A 14,726-nucleotide genomic window follows, 5' to 3' on the forward strand; every position below is an offset into this window, starting at 1 on the left:
GACTGAAGAACTGAATTTGAAATTTATTTAATTTTAATTAACTTAAGTGTAAATGCAAATAGCCACTTGTGACTAGTGGCAACCATATGGACAGCACAGGTCTAGTGGAAACAAGAACTGCCATTCAACTGGTTGGCTTAGGTGCTAAGAACACTCTTGGGATACTATGGTGAATGGGTTCCTTAGGGAACGGAACTGGATTCACCTGTTGGAGTTGCCGGTAACTTGCATATGTGCGTTTGGGGTTGTTTTTTATGGAAGAAAAGCTTGTCATGTGTCATTTCATGAATTATTTGAAAGTAAGATATAAAATGATTCAAATAATGACAAAGGAAATGGACAACCTGTAAAACTACCTTTTCTTTTTTTTTTACAAAGCTAAAGGAAAATTGGAACGTAATGAGTTTTATCCCATTTTTGTATGTTTTCTAGTTTAATAGTAGAACCCATGGAAAACTGGCTACAGTTGATGCTGAACTGGGATCCTCAGCAGAGAGGAGGACCTATTGATCTTACTTTGAAGCAGCCAAGATGTTTTGTATTAATGGATCACATTCTGAATTTGAAGGTTAGTTTGAATGGGGTCTACTTCATAAGACTTGCATTGAAGTTAACAAACTTATTTGGAAAATGGGCATAAATATATTTTAATAATCTTTTCCTGATGTTTATATGAAAAAGAAGATGATATCCTTAGAGTGGATGCATTTTTATTTCTTTAGTAAGCGTTCTCAGTTTTACTTTGAAATGGTCTTGTTGATTATTCCTTTGTAGCATCTTTTGGATTTTCCCCTTTCTCAGATTGGTACCATTTCACCTCATTCATTTAGGTCTAATCATACTAGATTTGGTTTGGTGAGGAAGGTTCCTACCTGGCTTTCATGCCTCTATATTTCCTTTCCATCCTACAGTCCATGCAACATGAACTGCCTGTCTCATCTTCTGAAAATGCTTTTTTATTCTCCTGTCCAAGAGACTTAACAGTTCTCTCTTGCCTACCAAGTCAAGTCTAAACTGATCTGCTTGGCTTTTGGGGGCTTTCTTAATTCAGGTCCACCCCATCCAAGTGCTTGTTTTGTTTCTCTTACCCTTTACTTCACTTAGGACCAGCTTGTCACTGCTCCTTATGCCATCAAGCCCATTATGCATTTTTGTGCTTTGACAGATGCTTCTGCCCATACTGATATCTATCTCTGTGTATCTCCTCACCTACACTGGCACGTATTCAACTCTCCTTTTCTCTGAATGGTCTGTACTTCACAGTTTGTCATTTAATCATTTTTACTATTATATATTCTCTAATTGTTTCTCATCTCCCACTCATGCCTCTCTGTACAGATTGTCTTTTCAATGCTAGGATTGTTTTTACTACTTTTATTAACAGTTGTCTACCCTACCACCACACCGTCCCTATGCCGGCATTGTGTACAAAGCAGGGCATGTACCAGGTTCTCAGTAAATATACAGTGATATGAATGAGAGGTTCTATTATGCTGTATACCCAAAAACAACTCTCATCTATGGTCTTTTCATATTTGTTGATTGCTTGTAGCAGATAGCATTTCTAAAATTGAAATGAGAAAGAAGTAGTCATATAACTACTACATGAGAGTTTTACTCTCATGTTGATATACTTTTTTAAATAGGAACTTGAGGCCATGTTGGTGTCATTCTTGGCTGACATTGAAAAGATATCTGGTGTCATGATTTGGTTTTCTTCTACTGTGCCAAGGAATAAATCATCCCCTAATGTGTTAGACAAGCAGGACTTGGTGACACTCTTTAGTTCTTTGTTGCCTTCAAAAAATTTTGGTTTTTATCTCAGATTTTTTTTTGCCTTGTCATGGTAATCATAGCATCACTTTTACTTGGAAGGGGTCTGTGAGCATGTGCTTGTCATAGAGCATGGGGAAAGAGTCCTTTTGTGTTTTGTGGTTTATAGACTTTAGTCAGTTTGCAACACCACAGTTTGCATATCTGTGAATCTGGGAAAAAAAAAAAAATTAAAAAAAAAATACACACACACACACACGTATACTTACTTATAGCTCAGGTACAGTAATGTCTTCTTTAAAGGATCAGTATTATTTTGAGGTTGTACAGAATAAGGTATGTGTAGGGTACTATTCATAGTAGTTCAGGGATGCTTCCCAGACGTAATAATAGGACTGAATTTTGAAGGATAAGGAAGTGTTAATCCTGGGAATGGGCAGGAGGAAAGATATACAGGCAGGGGAATGTCATGAACACAGAAGCATGAACTGCAAAACAGGTTGGTGTTATTGCAGGGCATTTTTCTAAGGTGTTTATTACATTGTTCAAGGAGGGAATGGCATCTGTTTTATTTTCATTTAAAGAAGAAATCAACAAAACAGTTACTGAAATATTTCTTTCCCTTAAAAAAAAAGTTTAGCGAGTCTGCAGATTTTTCCAACTATTTATTATGAAAAACTTTATGTAGCAAAGTTGAAAAAAGTATACTGAACATTCTTTGCTGCTAAGAGTCGCTCCTTAGCTTTCTCTTCTTCCATATTACTTTTCTTCCTTTTCTTTGGCAGTCTCTCCAGTTGTATAACTTTAACTATAAACTGAATATGGATAACTTCCAAATTTATCTCCTTAGTTGTGACTATACAACTCTCTGTGGAGTATTTATAACTACACTTGGTGGTCCCACTTATCCAAGACATAGTTCATTAAAAACTGAGCACGTTTGCTCCGTTAGTTACTTCTGCAGCTTTTCCTGTGCCTCTTACTTGCACTGTCACCCTTCCAGTTACCTAGGTTGGAAACTTTGGCTGTCTGACTATTCCATCTCCTTCAATTTACATATCCAATTATTTTGTGAGATTTATCTTTTGAATGTTTTAACAATTCTGAACTTGCCAGGTTCTCAATTTAGAAAGCCTTCCATAGTTCCCTTTCGAAGTCCAAACTCTTACATTGGTATTCAGAATCTATCTTGGTCTCATTTCATCCTGCACTTCCAGGCTTAGCTCCTGTTATGCCCTAAGGGGTCATCATTTTAGGTACATTTGAACTGAATAATTTATATTCTCTGATTATGCTCATCCCTTTCTACCTCTCTGCCTACCTTGTTGTTTTCTGCCTAGAAGAACCTTTCTTCTTTCAATCTTTTCTTGTTCTAATCATTCTTCCTTTTCAAAGTATAGCTCAAATAGTGCCTCCTTTATAAAGCACCCCTCTCCTCCCACCAAGTAATCTCCTTTGGAATCGGCACAATATTTTACATCATTACAGTACCTATTGCATTTTGCATTGTATTTTAGTTCTTTTAATGTTTCTTAATATCTTTTATTTGACTATTATCCTATGGAGGGCAAGGATCAGTAAGTTACTCAATATGCATACCCATTACTAGCACAACACACTAAATAGTATGTACCATAGTAGGTACTTATCAAATATTTGAGTGAACAAAAGGATTAATTTAGGTTGTGTTTCCTCACCCTTTCTTTTGCTCCCTTCTAGCTTGGCTTTAGTAGTGGGATGCTATGATCACCCCACCCTAGTTTGAAATATACCCTATGTAAAAGTAAATGTCCACCTTAGGATTTTCATACTAAATTTCTGCTATTGTTCTTAGTGGCCACTGTCACAGTGTGAAATCTGCCTAGGCCAGGATGGAATGGAAGGTCCCAGCTTTTATGCTTGTACTGTAATCCATGTCAACTTGGAAGATTCCCTTCTCTTCCCCCCACCTTTTTTAAACTTAGAAGGTTATTATATATTAAAAGAAAGTTAGTGCTTTACTTCTGTAATAAACATTTCTAGCAGAGATAATTTTAATCATTTGTATACACTAGTCAGTATGAAGCGTTGGGGAAACATAGGTATTAACTTTGTATGGCTTATCTAAGGACAGTAGAAGGAAAAGGATTTAAAATTATGTTGTGTTCAAAAGACTGACCTCTAACTCTGTGGCTGTCCTTGGTTACTGGTGTAGAGCCCCACCTAACTCAGTCTCACACTTACTTGGCCTGTATCAGGCTATTTTCATTGGGGCTTTAGGCAAGAAGTTCTCAGAGCTCTGGTTCTGTCTTTGCCAAAATGGAGATTAGAAGATCTAATTAACAGGACGTTATGTGAAAGCACTTAACTTGTTGGCATCTATTAGGCAATTCATAAACATTTCCTTCCAGGTCAGTGATATATTTCTCAAAATAAGTGTTACCTTTTTATTTATTTATTTATTTTTTGAATTTTTGAATTTTATGTATTTTTTTATACAGCAGGTTCTTACTAGTTGTCTATTTTATACATATTAGTGTATATATGTCAATCCCAATCTCCCAATTCATCCCACCACCACTACCCCTCCCCGCCACTTTCCCCCCTTGGTGTCCATGCGTTTGTTCTCTACATCTGTGTCTCTATTTCTGCCCTGCAAACCAGTTCATCTGTACCATTTTTCTATACGTGTTACCTTTTTAAATTGGGGGTTTTATTTCTTGATTTTGTACATCCCTAGAGCTTTGAAACTTTATTCCTTGGAACTAACATCTGTTGCAGTAGAAAAGTAAACTCTACTCTTCAGTTTTCAGAATGTCATTCTATAATTATAGAAGGAGATCTCACTTTGGAAAATGAATGAACCTTGTTTAATGCAGAGATAATGCCTTTTGCTTAAATTCTCTTTAGTATCTAGCACTGAATCTTTTATGTAGCAAATGATCAATAGTTATTTCTCTTTTTTCTTATTTAAACAGATAGTACACATCCTAAATATGACTTCTGCAAAGATCATTTCTTTTCTGTTACCACCTGATGAAAGTCTTCATTCACTACAGTCTCGTATTGAGCGTGAAACTGGAATAAATACTGGTTCTCAAGAGCTTCTTTCAGAGACGGGAATTTCTTTGGATCCTCGGAAACCAGCCTCTCAGTGTGTTTTGGATGGAGTTGTAAGACAATTCTAATATACCTAGAGTATAAGAAATCTGTTTGCACAGAGGGATTGCATGCCCTGCGTTTTTGATGTATACTTGGAATCCTTTGGGGGATGGTCCGCATCTTAGAATTCTTCTTTTAGTTTTATCCTACTCATTACGCTTATTGCTTTGCAAGGTGAAAAGATAGAAATGAAACATTTGTTGTTTTGAACTATGCATGACTTTCTCTTTGGTGCCACTTCCCTCCTCCCTTTTTTTTCCCCTTTTTGTACCAAAGCCTAGAACCTTCAAATTAGACCAGCAGTCTCATAGGTCTTGTCAGAGGATAGATGGATGGTAAAATATGATTTTGGTCATGACTCTTTTTTCATTTTTCTTTTTTTGACTTTATTGAAGCATATTTTATATATCATGCAATTTACCCTTTCAAGTGTACAATTTAGTGATTTTTTTTAGCAAACTATCCTAATTGCACAGCCATCATCATAAATCAGTTCTTAAACATTTCCATCTCAATAAGACCTTTACGTTCATTAACTGTTAATATCCATTCTGTCCACCCCAGAAAAATCACTAATTTACTTTCTACCTCTATAGATTTGCCTTTTCTGAACATTCCATATAAATGGAATCATATAGTCTATAATCTCTTGTGTCTGATTTCTTTCATACTGTTATATTTTTGAGATTCATTCATGTCATAGCACATGTCATTACTTTATTCCTTTTGATTGCTGAATAGTGTTCCCATTCTATGGATATATGTTGTTATGACTTTTTGCTTTTGTCCTTTTGGGTCTAGTGATTGTTTTTCACTTTAGTCCATACTACAGTTATTTATTTATTTTTCCTAAACAAAAGTTTAGACCTTAAATCTGTGAGATGTATGCTAATGAAATTGACTTCACCATTGGCATTTCAAAGTAGGAAATCTGATGCTTAGGTACTCAGAGAACCTAGGATTTTCAAGGATCTTTTTTCTTAATTGTTTGTTTCTCTTTCAGAGGGGCTGTGATAGCTATATGGTTTATTTGTTTGATAAAAGTAAGACTGTATATGAAGGACCATTTGCTTCCAGAAGTTTATCTGACTGTGTAAATTATATTGGTAAGTATAGTTCATTTACTGACTGAGCTTTAAATCTGAAATAATATAATTTTGACTCAACATGACTAGTAGAAATGGTCCTTTGGTGTTTCTGTTCTGTGTCTCATACTTCAGGTTTCTATATGTGGTGAAAGATGGGTTTGTATGGTTTGAAAGGTGAAGAGGTAGATTTGAAATCACCACCAGATCCCTCATTTGGGAGAAGACTTACTTTCCTGTGGATAGGGTTCTCACATATAAAACAATGAATCTTCACTGTTAATTAAGCCCACTTTTTAGTTTCTCCTTCATTATTTAAGCATGTTCAAATACTTATTTTATCCTATGAGTACTGCTTAACATTCAAATGATTTCATTTATCCTGAGAGAATTATTATTTTCTTTTGAAGAAGTTAAGTGATCAATTTCTGTCTACCCAAAACTAAAAACAAGCACAAAATTATAAAATCAAGAACAAAATTGGGCATAAGGGCTGAAATTATATAATCTTTCCTTTTCATTAGTTTTTTTTTTAAAGCAGTTCTAGATTTATAGAAAAATTGAGCAGATAGTATAGAGTTCTTATGTTACTCCCCTCCCCCACACATATAGCTTCCCCTATTGTTAACAACTTAAACATTAGTATGATACTTTTGTTACAATTAATGAACCAATATATTATTATTAACTGAAGTTCATACTTTATTCAGATTTCTTTTAGTTTTTAATCTGATGTCCCTTTTCTGTTCCAGGATCCCATCCAGGATACCACATTACATTTAGTTGTCATGTCTCCTTAGGCTCTTCTTGGTTGTGATAGTTTCTCAGATTTTCCTTGTTTTTGATGACCTTGAAAGTACTGGTCAAATATTTTGTAGGATGCCCCTCTGTTGCAATTTATCTGATTTTTTTTCTCATGATTAGACTAGGAAAATGGATTTTTGAGAGAAAGATCACAGAATTCAAGTGCTGTTTTCATCACATTATGTAAAGGGTACATATTGTCAACATGATTAATGACTATTAGTATTGACCTTGCTCACCTGGCTGAAGTAGTGTTTGTCAGCTTTCTCCACTGTAAAGTTTAGTCTTTCTCCCCCCATTCCATACTGTACTCTGTGGAAGGAAATCACTGTGCAAGAACCCACACTTAAGGAGTGGGAGTTATGCTCCCCCTCCTTTAGGGTAGAGTATCTACATAATTTATTTGGAATTCTTTTGCACACAAGATTTATCTCTTCTTTCCCATTTATTAATTTATTCAATTATTATATCAATTTGAATTCATGGATATTTATTTTATATTATGGATTATAATCCAATGCTAGTTTATTTATTTTGTTGTTCAAATTGTTGGAGCTTACATTAGGAGCTCTTTCAGTTGGCTTCCTGTGCCCCTTTTACTTGCCCCATCAATAAGGGTGTTTCCGTTTTTGTTTTCTTAAGCACTTCCTTACTTTCTGGTACCGCATGGCATTCCAGGACCATCTTTTAAATTTCCTGCCCTAGTCCTAGAATCGGCCATTTCTCCAAGGAGCCCTGGTTCCTTTCATTTTAATTGAGAATAGTATTAGAAACCAAAATCTGTATACTTGATATGATACTTGGGGTATCATTTCTAGGCCCTTTCAGACTTTATTTTTGACAGTATATGATTTTTCTTCCAGGCTCTCCTCACCCAGACTCTTTTTTAAAAGGTGTGGGTTTTGTTTTGTTTTGTTTGTTTGGTCTGTTAGAGGAAGCCTCAGGAGTAAGTGTGGGTATATAAAAACAGAAGAAAAGTTACTTGAGGCTATTAATCATTATTAGGAGAGGCAAAGATTTTTCCAGATACACAGCTTTATTTTTTTGAAGTCTGTTTCAGATAATGTGTTTTCTCAATATGAAATCTAGTGTAGTGACCTTTCTCTGAAGATTTTCATTGGAAAAGAATAACAGAGAATATAATTGCCACCTTAAGTATGAGATGAATCTCTCTTCAATCTTGGAGAATTTTATAATGTTAAAATGGAATTTCATTGAACTTAATATATACCTGCCACGGTTTTAGAAAGAAGCATTCCCTTTGCCAAAGAAAAGACAAGAGATAATCATAAATAGATAATTTCGTTAAGTCTTACATTGAGGAAGGCATTTCTTATTAAGCTGCTGTTTACCCTGTAATCACATACTGTAAAAAATAAAGTTTTCCTGAAGCTGGGTTGGTAGTCCAGGAGATGAAATTTGTTATTCAGAAGCAGAAAAGACTGTGGTAGATTGTGGAGGACGTGGGACTTGATTTAGATCTTCAAAGAAATAAAGAATTTGAATTAGTGGAGAGAAAAAAAGTATTCCAGGTTGGAGAGAAGCAAGGAAAGAATAGACAGGAATAATTGTAAGCTTTGCGATTATGTAGTAATTATGTCTTCTTCATTTTTATTTCCCCTTGTATCTGGAGGGCTCATGTTAGGTGTACAGGTGGTCTGTAAATGTACATTGACTGAATGAAACGGTAACAAGTGGTTCTTTCTAGCATCCGTTTCTAGTATCTATGGGAATGCTATTTGTATGGACAGGAAATCACAAAGAATAATAAATGAACTCTAGAATCTTAAAAAGTAACTCCCCTCTCCTTTTCCCCAACTTCTTACACATAGTACAGGACAGCAAAATACAGCTTCCAATTATACAGCTGCGTAAAGTATGGGCTGAAGCAGTGCACTATGTGTCTGGGCTAAAAGAAGACTACAGCAGGCTCTTTCAGGGACAGAGAGCAGCAATGTAAGTAGATTCTCTTGTTTACACGCCCAATGTCATGTGCATTAATGCTCAAGAATTAATTTTGCCAGTTTTCACTAGTCAATATCCCATGCAATACTATATACTGGGCCAGTTTGAAATGTAATATTCTGATCAGACTTGTAGAATTCTTACTAATGGTCTGAAACCATCCAGTTGCAAAAGCTTGACAGTAGTTCCTGAGCAGTCCTAGTATAAGAAGATTGTTTTATCATAGAGTATCATGGGCAGGAAGTCTTTAGAGACCAGATTCTAGAGATCACCTATTTCTTATAGAAACATAGGCTTTAGGCTTATGGCAATTTGAGTCTTTAAACTTTTGTCCAGGGTTTCTGAAATGCTTATATCTTTTTTTTTTTCTTGCTATGGTTTAGGTTAAGTCTTCTTAGATATAATGCTAACTTGACAAAAATGAAGAACACTTTAATCTCAGCATCTCAGCAACTGAAAGCTAAATTGGAGTTTTTTCACAAAAGCATTCAGCTTGACTTGGAAAGATATAGTGAGCAGATGACTTATGGGATATGTAAGTGTTGGGTAATGTATTTGAAAGAAGTGTCTAGTCTCTTAAAGCCATTTGCTATGTTGCCTTCTTCTTAGCCAGTTGTTTCACTTACATTCATACTAGAACAAGAGAGAGGACATCTCAGATCATCATAAACCGTGTTTGGTTTGAATGTTAGTTTTTTTTTTTTTAACCTTTAGTTGAGCAACTTTATTCCCCCCCCTGCCCTCCCCGCCCACCTCCCGTCCCCACCACCACCACCACCACCACCACCACCACCACCACCACCACAGTTGGACTAAAATTGTTCAGCTTCAGAAAAATACAAAAATGATTTAAGAATTTGTAATTGTCAAACCTCATTTAGAAAATAGATACAAAGTCTGTATTGGGGTGACGTCTTAGCCTGGGAAGTCTTAAACTACTTATCTTTCTATAAATAATAGCACAAATAATTCCAGGGTTTTTGTTTCCCCCAAACCACCTACCGTGGAGTCCCACTGTTTTTTATTGTATGCAGCCTCCAATTTTTCAGTATTTCACTCCAAGTTTATCTCCCTTCAGATGTACTAAGGAAATGTGAAAAGCAGAGTTAAAATTCAAATAATAAACCAAAAGGGTCGCCTTCAGCATTTCTGTTTTCTTTCATGAAACAGATCTTTTTTTGGGAAATAAATCTGGTTTGTATACTTATCTTGAGCAAGGCATGTGTATTTCAGAATAAATGATCAGCAGTGTCTAGTTGGGTAAATAAATTTACCGACTAAAGCTGGTTCTATGATTGATGTTTTATTTCTATTTGTATATTATAGGCATTCTGATGAATGGCAAACAGTATAATTATTTTATCAAATTATCTTTGACTTGTCAGTTGTATATCTTATACTGCTGTTTAAAAAGAGTGATGTAGCCCTATGTGTGCTGATGTTAAAAGATCACTTAGGTCTTTAACGGCAGCAGTGTTTTAAGTTGGGGAAAAAAGCAAAGAAGGAAAAGTATATATAGATGGTCCCATTTGTGAGAGAAAAGGATATGTATGTGTCTATGTAAGAAATGACTAACAGAGGGATCCCTGAGGGTGGAGGATGGAGGGGAAGAGAGAGACTTTTCTTTTTATACCCCAATATAGTATTTGATTTTTTAAAAAGATCATGTTCATGTATTACTTTTAAATTTTTCTTTCTTTTTTTTTTTTTAAAAGAGAAAATCATCTGTGTTGGCTTCCTAGGGTTGCCATAACAAATTGCTATAAACTGTGGCTTAAAACAACAGAAATTTATTATCTCACAGTTTCAGAGGCTTGAAGTCCAGAATCAATGTGTTGGCAGGGCCGTGCTCTCTCTGAAACCTGTGGAGAAGAATCCTTCCTTGATTCTTCCTAGTTTCTGATGGTTTGCCAGCAATCCTTGGCATTCCTTGTCTTGCAGCTGTAGCACTTAAGTCTCTGCCTCTGTTGTCAAATGGAACTTTCCCTTCATGTGTCTGTGTCTGTGTCTCTTCTCCTCTTCTTATAAGGACTCTAGTCATACTGGATTGAGTCCATCTTAATTTAGCTAATTGCATCTGCAGTGACTCTGTTTCCAAATAAGGTCAAATTCTGAGGTACTGAGTTAGTACTTCAGCATATCTTTTGGGGGGACAATTCAACTCATAACTCTGTTTTTGATGTTGATATGGCAAGAAGATGGGTAGGTCAGTAATTAAAGCTATGGCTATTTCTGAGATAACCAATTAAGACTTTTTTTTTAGCCTCAGAAAAAATGTTAAAAGCATGGAAAGAAATGGAAGAAAAGGCTATCCACTATGCTGAGGTAAAATCATTGAGCTCACTTTGTGTGCTTATTAATTCCTGAGGTCTCCCTTAGAAATTGTCTTTGGTTTTGGTTTGTAGAGTATTCTTCATGTCATTCCTGAATATCAGCCAAATATCTAGTAGATACTTTGTATATATAGAGGGAAGTACCATAGTGGATGAAAACCAAGGCTTTGGGCAAAAGAGACTAAATTGAAGTCTCACTGAGCTTCAGTTTCCATATGATATTATAGGGACTGTACCTTTTTTTAATAGGGTTATACAGATTAAATGGGAGTGAATAACAGATGGTAGTTATCACTGTTATTTTTATGACTGGTTTAGATAGGATGGCTGGACATCCTGGTTTACCTGGGACAGTTTCAGTTTATACCTGTCTTGCCATAATTATCAATAATACTCTCAAAATTATGCTAGTTCAGACAATAAATTATATAACAATAAGTTATATGGTCACACTAGGTATAGATCATTCTCTAGGTGGCAGATTCCTTCCTTACCCGGTACATCTGTCTGTGGTCCCACTAAGTTGTTGCTCTTCTTGATGCCAGCACTTCCCTGAGGGCATGGGTGGGGCAGTTGGTATCCTGGGTTGGGAAATCCCATGCCTTTATCTTTCTGCATCCTTATTCAAGGCAGTTGGGAGGCAATGAAAATCATAGAACTGAGATGCAGTGGTTTTGATGGCCACTTTTTCTTGTTAGTGACACTTTTATCTTTTTGCTTCTCAGGAGGAAAAAGAAAATGCTAGTAGTCTACTGTTGTCAGGAGAGAAAAGAGAGAAGCCTAGGAATAAGTTGGTGCTCATGTGAAAATTACATGTCATAATCTGAAAGATAAAAAGGGCTTCAACAAAATCAGTGTTTTGCATTAAATCACTTAGTTCTCTTACTGCAGCCAGTCATTCTCTGAGTTCTTTGTGTTGTGTGGTGGTGAGCCTGTCATTTCTTTTGTGTTTCATCATATTTTAGGTGGGTGTCATTGGGTACCTGGAGGATCAGATCATGTCCCTGCACACTGAAATCATGGAGCTACAGAAGAGCCCCTATGGACGACGTCAGGGAGACTTGATGGAATCTCTGTAAGGGTGAACTCGTGTTGTTGGTGTTGGTGTCTGTAATTTTTGGTAGCAGATTATTCGTTCTTTGTACTTCTGGCAGATTAAGTCTATATGTGATTCTTTTCTACAGTTTTCCTTTCCCCAAATATTTTGGCATCATATTTAAAAAGGAAGTTCTTTCTTAGTCACAGTAAGTTTTGGAAGTAACTCTTTGGGTTGACCTTTGCTTTTTAAATCAAAACATCTTTTCATGTGAGTGTTAAGAAATTTTCAAGTATTCTAGTCACAAACTATTTCCCTACTTACCATACTTCTGGTTCAAGGAAGATATTGTCTATTAGATTCCCTAAATAAGGTTAACTTCCTAAGTGTTTTGATTAGAAACTTGAGATTTTTTTTCTCTAATCACAGGTCATAGTTTTTTCCCATTTAAGTATTTCTGGTGCAAGGACATTATATATGTGATAGTAGATCAGAGCAGATATGAAGTATTAATTTATTAAACGTTGCATCTTAAGATCTTGCTTATTACCCAGTGAAACGCTCTGTAAAATATTCATTGGCAATATGTACTTGCTTTAAAATGGGATCATTACTCTATTCAAATAATGTTGTTCATTTCAAGTTGGGGATTATTAAAGTCATTAAGCTATCTTCACATATAGAACCTTTTTTTCTCTTTCATAGGGAACAGCGTGCCATTGATCTATATAAGCAGTTAAAGCACAGACCTTCAGGTAAGACACTTTTTTCACAGTACACAAAGGCATTTTAGGAAACCATCACTAGCAAATCTAGGAGACTGGATTTTAAATAAGCTGCAGAATAAATTCCAGTTTTGGTATTGCCATTGAGATGTTTATGGTACAACAGCTTTTAAGTTTGTGAGAATTTAAGAAATTAGGAAGGCAAAGTAAGAAAATTGGAAGAGAAAAAACTTTAAAGGGAAGTGAAAGAAAGGAATGAAAGAGAAAAAAGGAACTCAAAGAAGGGAAAGAGGAAGCAAGAAAATGTGTGGAAAGATGGGAAAAAATAAGTGCTGCTTAAAATTAAAGAGATTGGAAAGAATTTGATACTGTGGGTTCAGGTGTGGAATGGGCAGAGGGATGCCCATGTGCTAGGCCAAAGCATTTACTTTGAAAATGATGCCTTCATCTGCACGTGGTCACTGATTGCTTATTTCGTTGGCAAAACAATTCTGTTGAACATCTGCTGAATACAGAGCATGTTCTGCTGGAAAGAGCACTGGATTGAGAATAGGAAGGCTTGAATTCTAGATAGGGCACTTTACTGACCAAGTGACCTCAGGCAAATAACCTTTTCTCCCTGTATCTCATTTCCCTCTTCTGCAAAATGGGGTTGAAACCTAGCTTTCCTAACTCAGTGACTGTATGTGGCAATGTATTTGAGAGGATGTTTGTGAAAGTGCTTTGAAAACTATGAAGTATTATGTATGTGCAAGATATTATTCTTCAGTTAAAAACTGATTTGTTTTGAAGGGTTATAGAAGAAATAAAAGGTGAAGTTTGTGCCCTAATTTGCTATATACTGAAATTGTAAAAAAACAAACAAAACCCATAAGTTTTACACCTTAAAATTTACAAACACATGCAAATTAATATACATCTTAAATTGTATTTAGCAAATATCAAAATCTCCTCTACGTTGGTTTTCATTGTAGTGGAATTTGTTCAGTTAATTTCTACAAACATTTATGAGGTACGTATACAATAGGCATTTAACCCTGACTGGAGGTCAGGGTTGGTTAGAGGAGGTTTCCTGCAGGAGATGATATCTGAGATGAGCCTTAAAGGATAAGTAGCAGTAGCTCGGTGAAAGGAGGTAGGCTCTTGCATATATAAGTATAATAGGTAAGGACGTATACATGTAACAATTAGCATGTTTGAGGAGATGCAGCGTGACTGGATTGTAGTTTCAGAAGGAGAGATGTGGCTGGATAATAAAGGATTTGGTATGTCATAGTAATGATTTTGGATTTCATCATGATGGCAAAGAGAAACCCTAAAAAGTTTTAAGCAGGGGAATGGCATGATCAGATTAGCATTTTAGAAATACTGCTCTGGTAGCATTATGGATAATGGATTAAAGTGAGGCTGGGCTAGAGACGTGCATTAGTTATAAGGTCGTTGAAGTAATCATGGCTCAGGATAAGGTGGGTCATTAGCTAAGGCAAAGAGCCTGAACTGTGGCAGTGGGGTGAAGAGGAGGAGGGTAAGGGCATGAGAGAGATTTAGGAGGTAGAACTGATAGTATTGGGTGATGGATTTAATATGGGTGGCAGGAGATGGGGTAGAGAATCATGGATGCCTGCCAAGTTTCTGGCTAGAGCAGCTGGGTGCATGGTAGGACCACTCACCATAATGGAAAGTATAGGAAAGATGACAGACTTACTGGGAAAAGAACATGAGTTCATTTCTGTACATGTTGATGTTAAGGTGTCAGTGGGACATTCAAATAGAGATGTCTAGTAGTATTATATATGTATGTATGTATATATGCATGTATATATAAACACACATACATATACACATACACACACACACACACACA

The 14,726-nt window shown here is 35.9% G+C and overlaps 1 protein-coding gene across 8 annotated transcripts in view; it reads left to right on the forward strand.

The window, feature by feature from the left end:
* The window catches only part of CHUK (component of inhibitor of nuclear factor kappa B kinase complex), a 33,955-nt gene that overhangs the window by 10,285 nt on the left and 8,944 nt on the right, over nt 1–14,726 (forward strand). For all 8 annotated transcript variants that reach the window (XR_005016906.1, XR_005016907.1, XM_036829503.1 and 5 more), the window contains exons 9-16: nt 433–568; nt 4,731–4,925; nt 5,918–6,020; nt 8,636–8,759; nt 9,152–9,303; nt 11,032–11,093; nt 12,067–12,176; nt 12,843–12,892. Coding sequence is in view for 6 of the 8 variants with exons in the window: in XM_036829503.1 (XP_036685398.1) it covers nt 433–568; nt 4,731–4,925; nt 5,918–6,020; nt 8,636–8,759; nt 9,152–9,303; nt 11,032–11,093; nt 12,067–12,176; nt 12,843–12,892 (932 nt within the window). In the remaining 2 variants the exon portion in view is untranslated. The remainder of the gene's footprint in view (nt 1–432; nt 569–4,730; nt 4,926–5,917; nt 6,021–8,635; nt 8,760–9,151; nt 9,304–11,031; nt 11,094–12,066; nt 12,177–12,842; nt 12,893–14,726) is intronic.

Source organism: Balaenoptera musculus, chromosome 16 (genome assembly GCF_009873245.2).
Source record: "Balaenoptera musculus isolate JJ_BM4_2016_0621 chromosome 16, mBalMus1.pri.v3, whole genome shotgun sequence".
NCBI classification, from domain to species: domain Eukaryota; kingdom Metazoa; phylum Chordata; class Mammalia; order Artiodactyla; family Balaenopteridae; genus Balaenoptera; species Balaenoptera musculus.